Source organism: Cheilinus undulatus, linkage group 22 (genome assembly GCF_018320785.1).
Source record: "Cheilinus undulatus linkage group 22, ASM1832078v1, whole genome shotgun sequence".
Classification (NCBI taxonomy): domain Eukaryota; kingdom Metazoa; phylum Chordata; class Actinopteri; order Labriformes; family Labridae; genus Cheilinus; species Cheilinus undulatus.
The window spans coordinates 5,051,077-5,073,447 of NC_054886.1; the positions used below are offsets into that span (position 1 = coordinate 5,051,077).

The 22,371-nt window shown below is 40.2% G+C and overlaps 3 protein-coding genes across 4 annotated transcripts; all 3 read right to left on the bottom strand.

Moving 5' to 3' along the window:
* Positions 1 to 1,869: 1,869 nt before the first annotated feature.
* Positions 1,870 to 4,877, bottom strand: LOC121504560 (ependymin-2-like). The gene is made up of 6 exons (XM_041779446.1): positions 4,737 to 4,877; positions 4,613 to 4,647; positions 4,387 to 4,521; positions 2,998 to 3,184; positions 2,817 to 2,913; positions 1,870 to 2,721 (listed from the first exon to the last, which is right to left on the bottom strand). The coding sequence occupies exons 1-6, from the start codon at positions 4,801 to 4,803 to the stop codon at positions 2,592 to 2,594; spliced, it is 651 nt and encodes a 216-aa protein (XP_041635380.1). The 5' UTR covers positions 4,804 to 4,877; the 3' UTR covers positions 1,870 to 2,591.
* Positions 4,878 to 9,992: 5,115 nt separating this feature from the next.
* On the bottom strand, positions 9,993 to 13,422 carry LOC121504559 (ependymin-like). Its single transcript, XM_041779445.1, has 6 exons — positions 13,267 to 13,422; positions 13,143 to 13,177; positions 12,893 to 13,027; positions 10,907 to 11,093; positions 10,725 to 10,821; positions 9,993 to 10,629 (listed from the first exon to the last, which is right to left on the bottom strand). The coding sequence occupies exons 1-6, from the start codon at positions 13,331 to 13,333 to the stop codon at positions 10,500 to 10,502; spliced, it is 651 nt and encodes a 216-aa protein (XP_041635379.1). The 5' UTR covers positions 13,334 to 13,422; the 3' UTR covers positions 9,993 to 10,499.
* Positions 13,423 to 18,285: 4,863 nt separating this feature from the next.
* Positions 18,286 to 21,524, bottom strand: LOC121504561 (mammalian ependymin-related protein 1-like). Of its 2 annotated transcripts, XM_041779447.1 has the most exons (4): positions 21,395 to 21,524; positions 21,271 to 21,305; positions 21,025 to 21,159; positions 18,286 to 19,252 (listed from the first exon to the last, which is right to left on the bottom strand). In XM_041779447.1, exons 1-4 carry the CDS (start codon positions 21,459 to 21,461, stop codon positions 19,037 to 19,039), a joined length of 453 nt encoding a protein of 150 aa, XP_041635381.1. In that variant the 5' UTR covers positions 21,462 to 21,524; the 3' UTR covers positions 18,286 to 19,036. The 2 variants fall into 2 exon arrangements, with proteins under 2 accessions (XP_041635381.1, XP_041635382.1); XM_041779448.1 differs by lacking the exon at positions 18,286 to 19,252 and having other exon boundaries at positions 20,934 to 21,159.
* Between the last annotated feature and the right edge of the window lie 847 nt (positions 21,525 to 22,371).

Sequence of the window (22,371 nt, forward strand, 5' to 3'; positions counted from 1 at the left end):
ATTTTACCAGGCTAGCCCCACTGAGATCAAAGATCTCTTTTTCAAGGGGGACCTGGCCAAGAATGTCAGCAATTCAAGAATATTAGTATGAAGTATTAGTATAAAAGTAAATATGAGACACATGCCTTTAATAATTATCTACATTTATTGGTACAAGATGAACAGCTGGGATGATTTTTACCCACACTTTTAAAGGCAACTGTTTTTGCAGAAAGATGTACGGCAGCCCTAGATGTCAAATGCATTAAACATTTAATTGAAGGCAAAAATAAATAAATCATTAATTACAATCAAATATCATGTGATTCTTGTAATGTTTTGTATTTCACAAAATGTTTTCTAATACCAGACTATTTTTCTGATGTTTTTGATTCATGAAATGTTTCACATGTTTTCTGTCTCATGAAATATTTGTTTGAAAACTGTTAGACTCGAGGTGTTCATGACCAAAAATGGCAGCATAAATGAATAACAATAAAAGTAATGAACGTTTTCCCCTCTCTTTTTGCATTTATCTTTAAATCAAGACCAGACCTGATCATAAATATTAAATATTGATTAACTTCAAAGAATTTAACTCTTTCAGTGCCAGTTCAAGTGCAAAACCCTGATTTTTTGTAATGTAAAATATACAAAATATTTTTATATACTACATGCATATTGAATATGTTAATAATAAGCAACAACTTTGATTTTTATGCTTAATTTCTAATTTCAAGATTTTAATAATTTTCTTCACCTTGGGTGTAAGTTACCAACAATGGATGCCATACATAACTGGCAATAAAATATAGACTAAACAGCTTTATTAAAGAAAAAAAAATCCACTTTGTATGCATTTTTGAAAAATCAAGATCAGAGCTGATCATGGAAAACAAATATTGACTGATTCTTAGAAATTTAACCCTTTCAGTGCCAGTTTAAGTTGAAATAACAGATTTTTGTAATGTTAAAAACACAAAGAAATATTTTTCATGCAAATTGGATTTCTTTAAATGTAATCATCACAGCCTTGATTATGTAAATAATACTTTATTAGTATTATTTTCAATAAACTGTTATGCTTAAGGGTGTAAGTTGCTATAAATGGCTGCCATACATAAAAAACAATAAATATACTTCACATTATAATAAATATTCACTCTTTACATTAATTCTTTTAATAACCCACTGATTTTTGTAATGTTGAAAACATAAACAGTAAAATTTTCAAATACATGCAGTTTGAATATCCTTGGAGAGGATGATCACAGCCTTGTTTATGTAAATAATGAACAACAACTTTGATTTTGAAGCATCTTTTTATGCAGATTTAATAAACTGTTACAGTAGTGCCCCTTTAGGAAACCAGGAACATTCATGCTGAATATGAGAAAAAGGCTTCAGAATGAAAGCATATATCATAAAATTCATGTTTTTCCTTACTGCTGACCTGTTAAAACATCTGAGACTAAAATTTCAAATATTTATTTTAAATAAGGTAACCTCCTAAAATTAGGTTGTTAGCATTAAAGGTCACATATTATGCAAAATACACTTTTTCAGGCTTTTCTGGCAAAAATATCAAAAATACCCCCTCTTTCTCCACTTTCAGAAAATATGTGCTGAAACGAGCTGTTCTCAAATTTTCCCCTCATGATGTCATGTTGGATGTTAGCCCCGCCCCCAGGTTCAGTTGGCCTTTCCTGCTCGGAAGAAAGTTCCGCCCTTCTCAGTGGAGAGGAGGATCAGGAGAGCCACATCCATTTCCTGAGAGGGGTGTGGTCAGGGGCGGAGTCAGATGGTTCATTAACATATAAAGCCACAGACACAGAAACGGCTCGTTCTGAGCAGGGCTGAAACAGAGGGGTTTTAAGACATGCAAAATTACAATACTAGAGTGTTTTTTCAGCAACAAACTTCACAGGCATGTTCTGGGGACCTCTGAGACCAATATAAACCTGTTTTAAAGGGGTAAAATGTGTGACCTTTAACACAGTCAAAATAATCAAATAGAAGTCAAAACATGACCAAAATCGCCGCCAAAAGCCTCAACACCCTCTACAGGTCAACACATTTTAGTATTTATTTATTTATTTTTTTACTTTTCATGATGAGTTTTTTTCATTTAGTTTTATTCAGTTGAACTTTTATTTTTGCAGTTGACCTTCAGGGCCACCGTAAAGGTATGCTTTACAGAGGAGAAAAACCAATTCAGCACCTTTTGCACTGAGCAAACCTGCAAACTGTTTATGCACAAAAGAAAGCTGAAGTCATTTTGGCATGATAAAATACATCAAGTAGAAAGTTACAATCACATTTTTTGAGTCTTGATTAAAAATAAACTCTAATAGGGGTCACTGAACACTTTAAATGTCAAGTATGAACACATCTGAATGCCCACCATCAGATTTGAGCGATACTGCAGAGTAAAACTGTTGTGAAATCCTCATATTTTTTTCAATGTATTATACTCAAATAAAGAAAGCTTGGAGTTGCATATTTTCATCATAAATGATGTAAATTACAGACAGCAAAAATACAAATCAGAGTCTAAATTTGATTTATCAAAAATCTTCTTGATGGTTGGACATGTTGGCTGATGGAGGCTCTTACTTCTTGTGGAGGAACAGACTGAAGAAGTCCACCTGCTCCTTGGTGTTCATCATTTTTGCATCCTTGCAGAAGGACGGGGGACTGAGCAGACTAGGGTCTGGAATCCCGATGACATTGTTGAAGAAGCTGAAACAGAAAAACAGAAAATGACTTCTATGTAAATTCAAATAAACATGTTTGCCTGAAAGAATCACATTTCCTGACCGCTGATACTAACTGACCTCTGCACCGTCCATCCGACGACTTGTTCATCGATTTTGACCTTATAGATTAGGCTGACAGGAATGCATCCAACTGCAGTCACTGTTCTTATAATATCTGTTGGGACAAAGATTTGACTAAAAACAGACGATTGTGGAACAGAGAAATAGTTTAGATGGTTCCAAATATAAAAACTCTGACCTCCTCCATCAGGCAGATTTCCCGACCACATGTTGACCAAGAGTCCTTCACCAGGTCCAGATGAGCTGCCGAGGACGACCTGGCTCAGCAGAGAGGCGTCTTTTGGGACGCCCAGAGGGTTGAAGTCTCCCTTGAAAGAGAGTTTTTTGCAGGTACGGTTCTGGTCGTTGATGTCATACGCGACTTCCTGATAGATAAAACATTTGGTATTAGGACAAGTATAGCTGATGCATCTGTTTCCTTTTCCATGTGCCTTTTTAAACCATAAGAGAAATTGAGTTATTTAGCCATTACTTACTGGTGTACACATTCAGCCCTTGGATATATTTTCATCAGGGTTGTAAAGATTAATCCCATCAATTGGGATAAATTAAAGTCTATAATTGGTGCACACATTTTTTGGTATGGTGATTAATCGCATGCTTAATTGTCCTTTTCAGCTCACTTTAGCTTAGAGACATCCACATGTCCCTGCTCCTTAATGTCTCATTTCACTTTAAAGGTCACATATTATACAAAATCCACTTTTTCAGGATTTTCTAACAAAAATATGTGCCCCTGACCTGCCCACACCCCCCCCCCCCACACACACACCTTTCAGAAAATGTGTGCTGAAATGATCTGTTCTCAGATTTTCCCCTCATGATGTCATGTGACCGAGGGTGCGTCTTTCAAACTATATAAACTCGAAAACTTTCAATAGAAACACACCCAAAATGCTGCTGGGATTGAAGTCACTCATGTCCACCATCTCCTGGTGCAAATTGGTAACAGCACAGACCTCCGCCATTAGCCCTATCTCCCAATAGTACAGAATCCTTTAAAAAATTCCTGGATCCAGACGGTGATCCAAATCACTCCCAAAATCTAATCCGTTCTTCCTTATGCCACTTCTGACATTTCCTAAAAATTTAATTAAAATCTGTCCACAACTTTTTGAGTTATGTAGCTAACAATCAAGCTAACAAACCCGTCCTGATCACATAACCTCCTTGGTGGAGGTACTGAGAAGTCCAAAACTATTATAACCTTGCTCCTCTCCTGATCTCCTCACTGCTGGCAGTTGAGAGGAGGGTCAGGAGAGCCAAATCCATTTCCCAAGAGGGGCCGAGTCAGACAGGTAAGTAACATTAAAAGCTACAGACACAGAAACAGCTTGTTCTGAGCAGAGCTGAAACAGAGGGGTTTTAGACGTACAAAAATCCCAAACTTGAGTGTTTTTTCAGCAACAAACTTCACAGGCATGCTTTGGGGACCTCTGAGACCAATATAAACTTGTTTTAGGTCCCCTTTAAAATGCAAGCTATTGAGTGTAAAATTCACTGGTAAATAATTTAAACTCTGATTGCTCTGGTTAAACATTTACGTTCATATAAGTGGTTTAGTCACCTCTTTGAAGAGAAGAAGAGAATCAGTATTGATAGTCTCATTATCCTGAGTTATATTCTCAAAGATCCTCATCCGCTGTCCCACTGCATCGTACACGAATCTCATTTTGACCCAGTTGTCATCATATGTAAAGTTCTGGGGGAAGAAGATCAGGGGGAGTTTAACTTTGCTTTAGTATTTGGTTCTGGTAATGTTCAGTTTAACACTTTGAAGCAGTGGAACTTACCACCATGGCCTCCCCGGTCATCTTAGGCGGCCAGTCTGTGATGTGGAGGAAGATTACATGTGACACAGATAAAATGCATTCTGATTAAAAAGTGTGTCAGCGAAGGAAAACTGTGTAAACTTACCACACGGCTGAGGCTTCTGGGCCAGGCAGTTTACCAGCAAGCACGCTAATGCTACGAAGACTCTCATGTTTTTGGTGCTGAAGCGACTCCTCTCAGGTACTCACCACTTTACCCCTGAGGAGGGGAGTCACTGTCTTATGTACAAGCCTTGCTGCTACAAGAGGAAGTCCTGCTTCCTGTTTATGGTACTGTGGTGTGGTTCAGCTCAGCTTAAGGGGAGAGATGTGTGGGAGTAGTCCAGGGGAGAGGTGTCAGTGCTAACTGACACAGGTGTTTTCCTTCCTACTGAAGGATTTGAGTTTGGACTTGGATTTACCAAAATGCAGTGAAGAGGTTTAGCACCAGGCAAATTCAATTAAGAAGGAAACTTCATTGAGTTATGTATTATGTGTGTGAGTGTATTAGAGAGGCATTTGCTTTAAATTGAAGTCACACGTGTGTGTTCATTGTGCTGAAGAGGACCCTGTAACACAGTTGTCTGTTACACTGGTGCCCAAACAGGCATTCAGCACAATGTCAGAGTCACAACCAGTCCAGCTGGTGGCTGCCCTATAGCCCAGATGTTGGGGGAACTGGCTGCTATACACCAAGAACAGACTGCTGTTAACAGACAGCATTTGTAGGCGCTTCATGCCCAGTCAGAGATGGATGGGCTTCTGCCCTGAAGATCACCATCGCAGGTTTTGCAGGACTAAGCTGGGGCCAAATGACCGTCCTTTCACCTACGCTCAGCAGCTGAAGGATGCAGCATCCAGATGGCTACAGCCAGGAGAGTCTGCTAGTGAGAGTCGAATGCTGGAGCAGGTGATGTTGGAGCAGTTCATAGAGGGGCTTCCAACCAGGACATCTGAGTGGATGAGATACCATCGGCCTGTAAACTTAGAGGCAGCCATCACTCTCGCTGAGGATCACCTTGCCGTCCATCCTCGAGGCCAGGCAGCTGAGGGCCAGCTCCTGCCATCCACCCATCAAACACCAGCATCCTGAAGGGAGTGTCTCACTTGGCCTGGGTTCAATAAGTTAGTGGGGAAGTGTGTGGAGGTGCATTCACGACCAATAGGGAAATGTGGCATGTGTGCTGAGCTCAGTGGTGACGCGAAGTTGTTTGATACTGCAGAAGGAGAGGGGTAACCTGTGGCGTCTTTGCAGGAGGCTCCAGACAGACTGCTGTCTACAGTCTTTTGTTGTATGGTTTTTGCTCTGTGTTAGTAAATAAACCGCTGTATAACTTTTGAGAAACTGTGCTGGGGAGTCTACTGCCCAGTTCTGTACATCAGTCACAAACTGTCCGAGTGGGAATCCCGATACAGTACAGCAGAGAAGGAATGCCTAGCCATCACATGGGCAGTTGGCTCCCTGCGTTATTACCTCCTTGGATGCCCATTCACCCTCTGTTCGGACCACGCTCGCCTCCAGGGGCTCCACCACATAAGGGATACCAACGCCGGGATCACTCGGTGGTATCTGGCTTTACAGCCTTTTAAGTTCAAGGTGGTCCATAGACCGGGGGCACAGATGGCTGTGGCCGACTTACTCTCCCGTTCCCTTTGGGAAGGGGGTGGTTGGTTTGGCTGGATGGCTCCCCAGCCTAAGTCGGGCGGTGGGGGTATGTGGTAGTGTGGTGTGGTTCAGCTCAGCTTCAGGGGAGAGATGTGTGGGAGTGGCTCAGAGGAGCAGTGCCAGTGCTGACTGACACAGGTGTTTTCAGTGAGTTCATTGTGCTTTCTTTGTTCTCTGCAGTAGCAGGCTGGGACTGAAGACTCACACACAGGCAGCAGAGCAGGGAGGCTGTGCTGCTCACTTCTGAAGGATTTGAGTTTGGGCTTGGATTTTCCAAAATGCACTGAAGAGGTTTAGCACCGGGCAAATTCAATTAAGAAGGAAACTTCGTTGAGTTATGTATTATGTGTGTGAGTGTATTAGAGCTTTGAGTGTATTAGAACCACACGTGTGTGTTCATTGTGCTGAAGAGGACCCTGTAACACAGTTATCGGTTACACTGTTTTTTTCTTAAAGGCTAAGAAGTTGTCAGCTTTCCCTGAAGTGTATGGTCCTACACTAGTACGAGTGAAGTAGTTGTATGCAATGTATGTAACAACCTTGGCTTGGCAGCAAAAATCTCACCCTGTGAGAATCCTGTAAGAAATTTCAGTGTGGTAAAAGCCTCACCTTAAATATACAATCTGTAAGATAATAACATATCTAATTCATTTACTCTACTTAAATGCTGTAAGTATTCAGTCAATTCACTGTAACTCAGGTACGGTAAGAAGGCTCTCTGTGGTTAAACAGCTCGCCTCATATGCCCATTTGCACTATCAACTATCTTAAACTCTGTAACTCTGTGACTCTTCAGTGGACATCAGAGTGACTCTGTGACTGTTGCGTGGATGTCAGAGTGACTCTGTAACTGTTGCATGGACGTCAGAGTGACTCTGTGACTGTTAAGTGGTCATCAAAGTGACTCTGTGACTGTTGAATGGACATCAGAGTGACTCTGTGACTGTTGAGTGGACATAAGAGTTACTCTGTGACTGTTGAGTGGACATAAGAGTGACTCTGTGACTGTTGAGTGGTCATCAAAGTGACTATGTGACTGTTGAGTGGTCATCAAAGTGACTATGTGACTGTTGAGTGGTCATCAAAGTGACTATGTGACTGTTGAGTGGACGTCAGAGTGACTCTGTGACTGTTGAGTGGACATCAAAGTGACTCTGTGACTGTTGAGTGAACATAAGAGTGACTCTGTGATTGTGGAGTGGACATAAGAGTGACTCTGACTGTGGAGTGGATGTCAGAGTGACTCTGTGACTGTGGAGTGGACGTCAGAGTGACTCTGTGACTGTTGAGTGGACGTCAGAGTGACTCTGTGACTGTTGAGTGGACATCAAAGTGACTCTGTGACTGTTGAGTGGATGTCAGAGTGACTGACTGTTGAGTGGACATAAGAGTGACTGTGACTGTGGAGTGGACGTCAGAGTGACTCTGTAACTGTTGCGTGGACGTCAGAATGACTGTGAATGTTGAGTGGACATCAAAGTGACTCTGTGACTGTTGAGTGGTCATCAAAGTGACTCTGTGACTGTTGAGTGGACGTCAGAGTGACTCGGTGACTGTTGAGTGGACATAAGAGTGACTCTGTGACTGTTGAGTGGATGTCAGAGTGACTCTGTGACTGTTGAGTGGACGTCAGAGTGACTCTGTGACTGTTGAGTGGATGTCAGAGTACTATGTGACTGTTGAGTGGACATCAAAGTGACTCTGTGACTGTTGAGTGGTCATCAAAGTGACTCTGTGACTGTTGAGTGGACGTCAGAGTGACTCTGTGACTGTTGAGTGGACGTCAGAGTACTATGTGACTGTTGAGTGGACATCAAAGTGACTCTGTGACTGTTGAGTGGTCATCAAAGTGACTCTGTGACTGTTGAGTGGACGTCAGAGTGACTCTGTGACTGTTGAGTGGACGTCAGAGTTTCTCTGTGACTGTTGAGTGAACCTAAGAGTGACTCTGTGACTGTTGAGTGGATGTCAGAGTGACTGTGACTGTTGAGTGGACATAAGAGTGACTGTGACTGTGGAGTGGACGTCAGAGTGACTCTGTAACTGTTGAGTGGTCATCAAAGTGACTCTGTGACTGTTGAGTGGACGTCAGAGTGACTCGGTGACTGTTGAGTGGACATAAGAGTGACTCTGTGACTGTTGAGTGGTCATCAAAGTGACTCTGTGACTGTTGAGTGGACGTCAGAGTGACTGTGACTGTTGAGTGGACGTCAGAGTGACTCTGTGACTGTTGAGTGGACGTCAGAGTTACTCTGTGACTGTTGAGTGGACATCAAAGTGACTCTGTGACTGTTGAGTGGTCATCAAAGTGACTCTGTGACTGTTGAGTGGACGTCAGAGTGACTCTGTAACTGTTGAGTGGACGTCAGAGTTACTCTGTGACTGTTGAGTGGACCTAAGAGTGACTCTGTGACTGTTTATTAGTTTTCTAGTGGGAGTGCATTATTTGCTCTATTTAGTTTTGTCCATTACATTGGCAATCTAGAGGGCACTTGTGTGGCAGGTGGTGCATTTTCTCTGCTACTGACCATGGATCAAAGAGGGCACTAAGTCAAATATTGTTGAAACAGTGTACTCTTTACTGCACTGAACAGGAATGTTCTGCATTTTCATGTGGGCCAAGATGTTTGAGAGAACATTGAGTGTGGACAGGATTATTTTTGAAAAACAGAAGGAAGGAAATCCTCAGTTTCAAAATGAAAAGAGAAGAAAAGCAGCCTGCTGAAATGTTAATGAACAGCATTCAAAACACCTGTCTGAGGAGGACTGATTCAGCAGTGAGGAGTCCCGTGGCTGGTCTCTTTATATCAGGTAATGCTTCTTGTCTCAAAACTTGCTTAAATTTTCTGTTTTGGAAACAAAATCAAGGCTGTAATCCTGATCCAGATGCAAATATGTAACTCTTTATCTTAGAGTCAATTTCCCAGCTACAGAAATGTGATAATGTGACTTGAGTCTGGACTATGTAGCAGCAAAGAAAAGGTTAGGTAAGGTAGAGTCCTTGTGTGTTATTTGTAAAGGTGGAGGAGAAGTTGTAAGCAGAAGTGGGCTATGGTGGTGAGGCGGGAAGGGGAAGTGATGGTACACAAAGAGAAAGTTGACAGCCGTTGTCATGTCTCTGTGGTTTTGGAATCCCCCTTGAATTCTGAAAGTTGTCATTTGGTTTGACTATGTTGGGTTTTGGAATCACAGATTCTCATATTTGAAGATGATCTGATCAGCATCCTCTCTTGGTCAACAGAAATGAAAAGTAATTTAATGTTTCGGGGTCTTTTTTGTGAAATGTACTCTTAATTAGAACAGAATTTGTAGAATAAACACTGGGCTGTATTGGAGTTGACCTGAGATAAGTGATCTGGCCTTTAAACTGGTGGTTCTCAGCTGCTTGGGCATCAGGACTGACCACCACCTCCTCATGACAAATCATGACCCATATTCTTAAAAATGTTCAACCACTGAAATTTATGTCATGAAAAGTGTTTGTTTGGACCCAAAATGGAACAAATCATGACCAAAATAAGAGAGAGGATGAAACAAACACATGTGAATTTGCCTCATTATAGTAAAGTTAATCACCCCCTGATTTTTGTAATGTTAAAAACATAAACAGTAAAATTTTCAAATACATGCAGTTTGGAAATCCTTGAAGAGGATGATCACAGCCTTGTTTATGTAAATAATGAACAACAACTTTGATTTTGAAGCATCTTTTTATTCAGATTTAATAAACTGTTACAGTAGTGCCCCTTTAGGAAATCAGGAACATTCATGCTGAATATGAGAAAAAGGCTTCAGAATGAAAGCATATATCATAAAAGTTATTTTCATTACTGTTGACCTGTTAAAACATCTGAGACTAAAATTTCAAATTTTTATTTTGAATGAAGTACCGTCCTAAATTTAGGTTGTTCGCATTAAAGGTGACATATTGTACAAAATACACTTTTTCATGCTTTTCTGGCATAAATATGTGCTCCTGACTTGTCCACAATACTCCCAAGATTTGAGCGATACTGCAGAGTAAAGCTGTTTTGAAATCCTCATATTTTTTTCAATGTATTATACTCAAATAAAGAAAGCTTGGAGTTGCATATTTTCATCATAAATGATTTAAATTACAGACAGCAAAAATACAATTCAGTGTCTAAATTTGATTTATCAAAAATCTTCTTGATGGTTGGACACGTTGGCTGATGGAGGCTCTTACTTCTTGTGGATGAACAGACTAAAGAAGTCCACCTGCTCCTTGGTGTTCATCATTTTTGCATCCTTGCAGAAGGACGGGGGACTGAGCAGACTAGGGTCTGGAATCCCGATGACATTGTTGAAGAAGCTGAAACAGAAAAACAGAAAATGACTTCTATGTAAATGTAAATAAATGTGTCTGCCTGAAAGAATCACATTTTCTGACTGCTGATACTAACTGACCTCTGCACCGTCCATCCAAGGACTTGTTCATCAACTTTGACCTCTTGCACAACACTGACAGGAATGCATCCGACTGCAGTCACTGTGCTTATAATATCTGTTGGGACAAAGATTTGACTAAAAATCAGAAGATTGTGGAACAGAGAAATAGTTTAGATGGTTCCAAATATAAAAACTCTGACCTCCTCCATCGGGGAAATTTTCCAACCATGTGTTGACCATGAGTCCTTCACCAGGTCCAGACGAGCTGCCGAGGACGACCTGGCCCAGCAGAGAGGCGTCTTTTGGGACGCCCATAGGGTGGAAGTCTCCCTGAACAGGGAGTTTGGTGCAGGTACGGTTCTGGTCATTGATGTTGTACATGACTTTCTGATAGATAAAACATTTGGTATTAGGACAAGTATAACTGATGCATCTGTTTCCTTTCCCATGTGCCTTTTTAAACCATAAGAGAAATGGAGTTATTTAACCATTACTTACTGGTGTACACATTCCTATAGTCTTAGTAATAGGTTCGTTACCTTCAGTTGTCGGTGCAAGCTATTTTTAGATCGTCGCTGCGGAGTTCGGACCTGCTGTGCCAACTCAATGTAAGCAGACGGTATTCCGGCTTTCCCTCATCAAACTCATGAAATAATATGAAATAATCATGGAAAATTACAAGACGGAGATGTTTTAAAGCTAAATGCAAAGCCAGAACTGCACTCCAGACATGGCTGCTGTACTGTGTCACTCCGCCCAGTGGTTTACTCAAGAAATAGTTCCGAGTATTTGCTTCATGCGTTGTAGTGTTACATAATTATACGTTATTATTTCATAGTGTGGTGAATGTGCAGGTCACAACTTGTCCACGAGAGTGTTTTGGAGTTGTTCGATTGTGTATTTGATGAGTTTGATGAGGGAAAGCCTGAACTTCTAAAACTATAGGGATTATGGCAATGGATGAATTTGCCAAAATGTTGAAGTATCCCTTTAATGTCTCATTCCACTTTAAAGCTCACATATTCTACAAAATCCACTTTTTAAGGCTTGTCCAACAAAAATAATTGCCCCTTGCCTGTCTACACCCCCCCCCCCCACACACACACACCCCTTTCAGAAAATGTGTGCTGAAACAAGCTGTTCTCAGATTTTCCCCTGATGATGTCATGTGGGGAGTTAGCCCCGCCTCCAGGTTCAGTTAACACTCCTTGCTTGGAAGAAAGTTCCGCCCTCCTCTTCAAGGTTATTATAGTTAACTAAAACTAACTAAATAACTGAAACAAAAAGGTAAAAATCATTTTAGTTGACTGAAACTAAATAAAAATTGAGCTTTATGAGAAAACGAAAACTAACTAAAAATAAATTTTATGCTGACAAAACCATTATGAAATAAAATTTGAGACAAAATCTCCTTAGTTTTAGTCTTTTTCAGCAGCAGACTGTCTGACATGAACATCCAGGCCTGGAGAGAGTAAAGTTTCCTGATTTGGTTGCAGAAGACCACACTCAATGATAAATTTTAGGTCTTGAGTTGTATACAAACGACCCCCCCAAAAAAATTTAATTAAAACAAATGCAAAGTGAAGAGCCCTTTTTGGTCTGGCCCTTGAAAAGTGTCTCATATTGCTAAAAATACTAAAACTAACACCAAAACTAATAAAAACTAAATACGAAGCATTTTTTCAAAATCAAAACTGAACAAAACTAAGAAACCAGCAGGAAAAACTAATACAAACTAAAATATAAAGCAAAAGTTAAAAACTAAATGAAAATAAAAACTTATGAAAAGTCCAAAACTATTATAACCTTGCTCTTCTCCTGATCTTCCTCACTGCTGGCAGCTGAGAGGAGGATCAGGAGAGCCACAGCCATTTCCTGAGATAGGCGGAGTCAGGGGCGGAGTCAGACAGGTCAGAAACATTTAAAGCTACAGACACAGAAACAGCTCGTTCTGAGCATGGCTGAAACAGAGGGGTTTTTAGACATGCAAAAATCTAAAACTTGAGTGTTTTTTTCAGTAACAAACAAGGCACGTTTTGGGGACCTCTGAGACAAATACTAACTTGTGTTAAGAGGGTGAAACATGTGACCTTTAAAATGCGAGCTATTGAGTGTAAAATTCACTGGTAAATAATTTAAACTCTGCTCTGGTTAAACATCTACATTCAGGTCAGTGGTTTAGTCACCTCTTTGAAGAGAAGAAGAGAATCAGTATTGATAGTCTTGTTATACTGAGTTACATTCTGAAAGACCCTTATCCGCTGTCCCACTGCATCGTACACGAATCTCATTCTGACCCCGGTGACATCATTTGTAAAGTTCTGGAGGAAGAAGAGTAGAGGGAGTTTAAGTCTCTGTCTTTCATATACTCGAACTTTGCTTCAGTATTTGGTTCTGGTAATGTTCAGTTTAACACTTTGAAGCAGTGGAACTTACCCCCGTGGACTCCCCAGTCATCTTAGGAGGCCAGTCTGTGATGTGGAGGAAGATTACATGTGACACAGATAAAATGCATTCTGATTAAAGAGTGTGTCAGCAAAGGAAAACTGTGTAAACTTACCACACGGCTGAGGCTTCTGGGCCAGGCAGTTTGCCAGCAAGCACGCTAATGCTACGAAGACTCTCATGTTTTTGGTGCTGAAGCGACTCCTCTCAGGTACTCACCACTTTACCCCTGAGGAGGGGAGTCACTGTCTTATGTACAAGCCTTGCTGTTGCAGGAGGAAGTGCTGCTTCCTGTTTATCGTAGTGGGGTGTGGTTCAGCTCAGCTGCAGGGGAGAGATGTGTGGGAGTGACTCAGGGGAGTAGTGCCAGACTGACACAGGTGTTTGAGTTTGGACTTGGATTTACCAAAATGCACTGAAGAGGTTTAGCACCGGGCAAATTGAAATAAGAAGGAAACTTCGTTGAGTTATGTATTGTGAGTGTATTAGAGAGACATTTGCTTTAATTTGAAGTCACACGTGTGTGTTCATTGTGCTGAAGAGGACTCTGTAACGCAGTTATCTGTTACACTGGTGCCCAAACAGGCATTCAGCACAATGTCAGAGTCACAACCAGTCCAGCTGGTGGCTGTGAAGACCTTCATTATTTCAGTGTCTCTTAGTGTCCAACACTATGCTGCTTTCAAGGAGAATCACTGCCTTATATCCACATTCCTCGTGGCTTCAGGACAGCAGATCCTCCCTCCTGGCTTTATTTGTAGTCTTGAATGGCTCTGACTTTCCCGGAAGTGTCTCCTCCTTTTCCCTTTCAAAACCTAGATTGAGAGAGAGTGGATGATTTGAGAATAAAGAAAAAGATAATTAACTGCATAGAATTTGGAATGTAAATTTGGAAGAAAATGGATCTGAATCAATCACTTGTTTTAATGGAACTTTTGGAGACACTGTCAACTCAAAGAGTTGAATCAGATCCTACTTGTTGCCGTAGAGTATGGGCGAGGAGATGAGCCGTCTAGCAGGTTCTGAAGAGCCCGGGCTACCGTTATTACCAGCTGGATCAGATCTTTTGATCGGTTGGGTTTGGCCGGGTCTGAAACGGCACCAGATGAGTCACTCAGAGAAGACACTGACATGCACAGCAAGATGGGTCCTTTCCCAGGATCCTGAGGGACATGTGTCATTCCGAAAAACAGTTCGTAATTCGTCCAATTAAAATCAAATTGATGTCTCAGGACAGTCGACATCACTTTGATTATTGGATCACAGTGAAGTCTGGACGTGCAAGGAAAAGAAATCTCCATCTGCTGCAAGAGTTGAGCGCAAAGGTTAAAGAATTTGTGCCGGATCAAAATACAGTTCGAGGTTCAGTTGAATGATTGAACCTGTCTCAGACTTGAAGAAGGAAACATGTTTCATGGAGAAGAGGTCTTAAGAAAAGGTACTTAGATAACCTAAAAAGACAAAAACAGAAGACCTGAAGAACTCTGGAAATGACAGGAAAGATCCTAAGACAACGTTGGAACAAAACTGAACACAGAAAACCGAACTCCGGTTCTGATATCTGTCTTAAACGAGAGGGAGGGGTCTCTTCTCTAAAGTGGGGTACACAAATAAGGATTTTCTAAATCTTAAGAGATTTTTTTTTATCTGTTAGAGACCCCACACATGAAGATAAAAAATCAGGCATTGAACAGTTTTGATCGTACTGTGTGTGGTGTGCTCCGATAATCTCAACACAGCACACCACACACATCATGATTCTGTCCCACCACTGATCTCGAATCTCGTCCTCCAAGCCAGAAATCTCGCGTGATCACACGTGATCTGACAAAAACGAAGAAGAAGAAACATAGCAACAACCGGAGAACACAACGCGCAACATGGAAGAGGACATACAAGAGGAGGTAATGATGGTGTTCTTGGGACTATTTTTAACGGAAAAATCCTGAACTAAAAAAATGAACTTTATGATGCTTCAGTAGGTCAGCCATGCTTGTTTTTATTTACGCTTGCTTCCTTGTTCCTCAGTCAGCTCGCTTCTTGATTGGCTACATTCCGTTTCACATCACAATTCATGAAGTCATGACTCGGGAGTCGTCGGCTTTCCCCTCACATATTGTAAGAAATTTCAGTGTGGTAAAAGCCTCACCTTAAGTATTCTTTCTGTAAGATAATTACTTATCTAATCCGTTTACTCTACTAAGATGCTGTAATGTCCTGCAGGACCCAACGCAAATCTCGTGGGAGCGGGCGGTTTGAACTTTGCTGCAGGCGGGAACAGGCGGCTGAAAAAAACCATGCTGCGGGATCTGGATGTAGCCGAGTGACAGGATGATGGAGTCAACAAATGATGTAGAAAAGAAGCTCAAACCAGGTCTTTAAGACAGAAAAAGAAAACAAGGCAAGTTTGACAAGTTTTGTTTCTGCAGACAAGCTCTGATGGAGTAACAGATTACTATCTACTACTGAATGCTAAATGGTGAGACAAGTACAGTTTCGTAAATAATTATTTCAACTCAAACAGCGGGTTTTTTGTGTTATGAACGGTAGTAATGTTTATGCTGAGAATGGCTAAATGAGCTGTCCTGGGTGCTGAATCTCTATTAATGGCCTATAAAATGACGTGTTTTCTCCTGCAGGACAGGAGAAGACACAAAACCAATGCATCTCTGTTATTGTGCAGGCATGAATTCCCAGGGTTTTGCGGGTGCATGCGGGAGTGTAACACGTTGCGGGTATGGGTGGTAATGATCAGAAATTCAGTGGGAGCAGACAGGATCGGGATGAAGAAAACAGTCCCACCCAGGGCTCCAACATGGGGCACATGTTCAGTAGTAGAGACTAGGCAATAAAGGTCTTCCCTTGTGTTTCTTAATACAAGCTGAAATCCCTTCCTTGAAGAAAATTTGAAACAAAAAGTAGCTACTCTTTTAAAACTTGTAGGCACAAACTCAGTGGCACAAGATTAAGGAAATGTTTGGGTGTCTTGGTTTAGTTTATTTTTCCCTCATGTTTTCAGTCGAGTCCTTTTTCTATTGTTTGAGTCTAATTGATCTATTGATAAGTAGAAATATTAGGCGTTATCGGTGACCGAGAGAACACTTGATCAAGATATATTTGACTCTTTACTTCCTGGTTGGAGTGAAGCCACATCTTATTCTCGCTCCAGCTCTCCTTCTGCAGTCTGAGTCAGACCAGTCTGAGTTGGGTCTTGGCAGCCAAGTTTCCTTCGGGGTCTCCTCATGAATCAGGTCAAGTACAGATGCAAGCTGAAAGTATTCGACTGGTACTTAGCAAACTGAATATTTAATCCTAGCATGTATAAAAGCCAAAATGTTCCCTAATATCTGTTGGGGAGCCTGAAGAAAGCTTTCTTCCCTGAGCTGAAACAAAGGTTAGATTCTCTGCCCAGGCCTGACTGCATGACCCATGACCCAGAACCAGGTCAGGCCGGAATCCCCACCCCTCCTCTTGACCTCAGAAGTCAGGACATCCTGTCTGACATAACTGCAATGCAGATGCATCTCAAATTTCATATATTCTAGATTCATCTAATGCAAGTGAAATATTTCAAGACTTTGTTGTTTTCATGTTGATAATTATGGCTGACAGCTCACACAAATGTGTGAAAAATATTAGAATTTCCCAAAATATCAGTCCAAATACAGGATTTATGATACAGAAATGTTGACCTTCTGGAAAATTTTGCTAATATATGTACTTGGTAAATGCAACATGGGTTTCGATGTTGCATGGAGCCAATCAGTCCGTGGCACTGCTCATGGAGGTCAGCAAAATCATGGTCCATTGTAAGGTTAAGCTGTGATGACAGTGTTATTTTTTGACCTGAATAAAAATAACAAGCAAGCAACATATATTCATTTTATAATATATAAACCTCTTCAAAATTTGTTGTAAATGTTGAATAATGGCTAAATAGAGGCAAAAAAGATTTTAATAATTTGCTACACTTTGGGTGTAAGTTGCAAAAAATTGATGCCATAAATAAATAGCAATAAAACATACTACACGGCTTTAGTTAAAAAACACAAACAACAAAGAAATCCAAAAACTGTACATATTTTGGAAAAATCAAAATAAGACCTGATCATGGTAAACAATTACTGACTAAGTCTTAGAAATATAACCCTTTCAGTGCCAGTTTAAGTTAAAATAACAAATTGTTGTAATGTTAAAAACACAAAGAAATATTTTTCATGCAAATTGTATTTCTTTAAATGGAATTATCACAGCCTTGATTATGTAAATGCTTTATTAGTATTATTTTAAAAAACTGTTATGCTCAAGGGTGTAAGTTGCCATACATAAATAGCAATAAATATTATAATACATTTTCACTCTTTGCATTAATTGTTTTAATAACCCACTGATTTTTGTAATATTAAAAACATAAACAGTAAAATTTTCAAATACATGCAGTTTGGATATCCTTGGTGAGGATGATCACAGCCTTGTTTATGTTAATAATGAGCAACAACTTTGATTTTTAAGTACTTTTTATTCAGATTTAATAAACTGCTACAGTAGTGCCCCTTTAGGAAACCAGGAACATTCATGCTGAATATGAGAAAAAGGCTTCAGAATGAAAGCATATATCATAAAATTCATGTTATTTCCTTACTGTTGACCTAAAATTTCAAATGTTTATTTTGAATAAAGTACCCTCCTAAATTTAGGTTGTTAGCATTAAAGGTCACATATTATGCAAAATACACTTTTTCAGGCTTTTATAATAAAAATATGTTCCCCTGACCTGTTCACAATCCCCCCAAGAATCAGAAAAATCAATTTCCTTCCTCCCTCTCTTCCTCCACCTTTCAGAAAATGTGTGCTGAAACAAGCCATTCTCAGATTGTCCCCTCATGATGTCATGTGGAGAGTTAGCCCCGCCCCCAGGTTCAGTTGGCCCTTCCCTCTTGAAAGAAAGTTCCGATCTCCGCAGCGGAGAGCAGGATCAGGAGAGCCACTGAGCAACATCCATTTCCTGAGAGGGGCGGAGTCAGACAGCTCCTCAACATTTAAAGCCACAGACACAGAAACAGCTTGTTCTGAGCAGGGCTGAAACAGAGGGGTTTTCAGACATGCAAACATCCAATACTGGAGTGTTTGTTCAGCAACAAACTTCACAGGCATGTTCTGGGGACCTCTGAGACCAATATAAACTTGTCTTAAGGGGTAAAATATGTGACCTTTAACACAGTCAAAATAATCAAATAGAAGACAAAACATGACCAAAATAGCCACCAAAATTTCACCACCCTCTACGGGTCAACACATTTTTGCATTTCATGAAACTTTTTTTTTTTTTAACTTTTCATGATGAGTTTTTCATTTTGTTTTACTTAGTTAAACTTTTTTTTTAGCAGTTGACCTTCTGGGCCGCTGTAAAGGTATGCTTTACAGAGGAAAAATAAAAAACAATTCAGCACATTTTGCATTGAGCAAACCTGCAAACTGTTTATGCACAAAAGAAAGCTGAAGTCATTTTGGCATGATTAAAAAAAAAAATCAAGTAGACTGTAAAAATCACATTTTTTGAATCTTTGATTAAAAAATAAACTCTAATAGGGGTCACTGAACACTTTAAATGTCAAGTATGAACACATCTGAATGCCCACCATCAGATTTGAGTGATACTGCAGAGTAAAACTGTTGTGAAATCCTCATACTTTTTCAATGTATTATACTCAAATAAAGAAAGCTTGGAGTTGCATATTTTCATCATAAATGATTTAAATTACAGACAGCAAAAATACAAATCAGTGTCTAAATTTGATTTATCAAAAATCACTGCGCTTATAAAAGCTCCTGTTGGGACAAAGATTTGACTAAAAAAACAGACGACTGTGGAACAGAGAAATAGTTTAGATGGTTCCAAATATAAACACTCTGACCTCCTCCACTGGGCAGATTTCCCGACCACGTGTTGACCAGGAGTCCTTCACCAGGTCCAGATGAGCTGCCGAGGATGACCTGGCCCAGCAGAGAGGCGTTTTTGGGATGCCCAGAGGGATGAAGTCTGCCTTGAAAGGGAGTTTGGTGCAGGTACGGTTCTGGTCGTTTATAACATACATGACTTCCTGATAGATAAAACATTTGGTATTAGGACAAGTATAACTGATGCATCTGTTTCCTTTTCCATGTGCCTTTTTAAACCATAAGAGAAATGAAGTTACTTAACCATTACTTACTGGTGTACACATTCAGCCCTTAGATATATTTTCATCAGGGTTGTAAAGATTGATTACAACAACTGGGATAAATTAAGGTGTATAATTTCTCCACCTTTCAGAAAATGTGTGCTGATAAGAGCTGTTCTCAGATTTTCCCCTCATGATGTCATGTGGGGAGTTAGCCCCGCCCCCAGGTTCAGTTGGCCCTCCCTGCTTGGAAGAAAGTTCTGCCCTCCTCTCCAAGGTTATTATAGTTAACTAAAACCAACTAAATAACTGAAACTAAAAGGTAAAAATCATCTTAGTTGACTGAAACTAAATAAAAATTGAGCTTTATGAGAAAAACGAAAAACTACCGTATTTTCCGGACTATAAGTCGCTCCGGAGTATAAGTCGCATCAGTCAAAAAATGTGTCATGAATAGAAAAAAAAATACATAAGTCGCACTAGACTATAACTCGAATTTATTTATAAATTTATTTCACAAAATTCAGACCAAGAACAGACACTTAATCTGGAAAGGCAAGTTATTCAACCACACAATAGCACACAGAACAACAGGCTGAATAGGTGTCTGGTATGTTAATGTAACACATTAACAGTTATTCAGCTACACAACAGCATAAAGAATACACCTGGGAGGCTGAATAGGCTAAATTAACATAATAAGCCAGCGAGTCCAACAAGCAAGTTTCCAGTAAGCAAGTTTACCAAGCTCCCAATCTCATTCCACATCACTGAATCCATTGAATTCTTCATCGTCGGTATCGCAGGGGCAGCATATAGTTGTCACAAGCCTAGAGCGCCCCCTCGCGGCTGTAGACAGTAATGTTTTTTTCCTTGGTTCATGTCGGTCAGTATGAACTGACATTTAAAAACATGATAAATTATATATATTTTGATATATAAGTCGCACCTGACTATAAGTCGCAGGACCAGCCAAACTATGAAAAAAGTGCGACTTATAGTCCGGAAAATACGGTAACTAAAAGTAAATTTTGTGCTGACAAAACTGAAATGAAAAAAAATTTGAGAAAAAAAATGTCCTTAGTTTTAGTCTTTTTCAGCAGCAGACTGTCTGACATGAACACCCATGCTTGGACAGAGTAAAGTTGCCTGATTTGATTGCAGAAGACCACACTCAACGGTAAATTTTAGGTCTTGAGTTGTATACAAACAAAAATTTTAATTAAAAAAATGAAAAGTGAAGAGCGCTTTTTGGTCTGGCCCTTGACAAGTGTCTCATATTGCTAAAAAAGTAACACTAAAACTACTAAAAATGAAACTAAAATGAAGCATTTTTTCAAACTCAAAACTAAACTAAACTAAGAAACAAGCAGGAAAAACTAAGAAAAACTAAACTAAAATCTAAAGCAAAAGGTAAAAACTAAATACAAGTAAAAGCTAATAAATTCCAAAACTATTATAAAGTTGGTCCTCGCCTGACTCCTCTCTCCTTTTCCTCACTTCTGACAGCTGAGAGGAGGATCAGGAGAGAGGAGTCCATTTCCTGAGGGGGGCGGAGTCAGGGGCGGAGTCAGTCAGTAACATTTAAAGCTACAGACACAGAAACAGCTCGTTCTGAGCATGGCTGAGACAGAGGAGTTTTTAGATGCATAAAAATCCAAAACATGACTGCTCTGGTTAAACATCTACATTCAGGTCAGTGGTTTAGTCACCTCTTTGAGGAGAAGAAGAGAATCAGTCATGGTAGTCTTATTATACTGAGTTGCATTCTGAAAGACCCTTATCCGCTGTCCCACTGCATCGTACACGTATCTGATTTTGACCCCGGTGTCATCATCTGTAAAGTTCTGGAGGAAGAAGAGTAGAGGGAGTTTAAGTCTCTACCTTTCATTCTAACTTTGCTTTAGTATTTGGTTCTGGTAATGTTCAGTTTAACCCTCTAAAACAGTGGAACCTACCATCATGGCCTCCCCGGTCATCTTAGGCGGCCAGTCTGTGATGTGGAGGAAGATTACATGTGACACAGATAAAATGCATTCTGATTAAAGAGTGTGTCAGCAAAGGAAAACTGGGTAAACTTACCACACGGCTGAGGCTTCTGGGCCAGGCAGTTTACCAGCAAGCACGCTAATGCTACGAAGACTCTCATGTTTTTGGTGCTGAAGCGACTCCTCTCAGGTACTCACCACTTTACCCCTGAGGAGGGGAGTCACTGTCTTATGTACAAGCCTTGCTGTTGCAGGAAGAAGTCCTGCTTCCTGTTTTATTTTTTAATAGACTAGGAAGTTGTCAACTTTCCCTGAAGTGTGTGGTCCTACACTAGTTCTACCTTCATTACTCTAAAGTTTGATGAATGTTGTTCATGAAGCCTAGAGAAAGGCCTGTTATTAATGTGCAGAGGCTCTCTCATGACTGTCAGAATAACTATTTTTTTGTGTCAACGTTGTACAAAAATGCAGGTTTTGAAAAATGGTAGTGTAGTAATTTTTCTATGCTGCTGATGAGAAAAGAAATAGAGACGTCTGCCAGCCGACAAATAGGTTTTATTCCTTGCAAGGAAGGTCAATCTCACACACACGAGATGTCAGTTTGCAGAATGACCCAGAACATGGGGAGACTAGAACATTTATGCTTGAGGAAGCATAAATAGGGGTCACAGGTCACAACATTCTTTTCCAGTCAGTACCAAAGTTTTTGACCACGTAACCATCTCTTGATTACGACACTCGGGCCTCATGCTCAACTCCTGCCCTTCCTCTTTTTCCTCTTCACCCATTGTTGTACTTTTAATATCCGGCAGTAGTGTTTATTGCAGTTGCGTATCAATCCCAGGGATGTTAGGTTTCGTTTCCTGTTTCATTAAAAGGGGAACCTGTCGAACTTTTACAGCATTTTATGGTGACGATTTTAATGTGCTTTAATGTCGAACTCTGAAATATTGTTAATTTTTTGTGTCGTACTCTTGAATTAAAGCTCCAGTTCATATTTAAGGTGACAGAGACATTGGCTGGGAGGACAGGGGTATGATGGAAAAGATGGAGTTAGAAAGAAGCAACAGA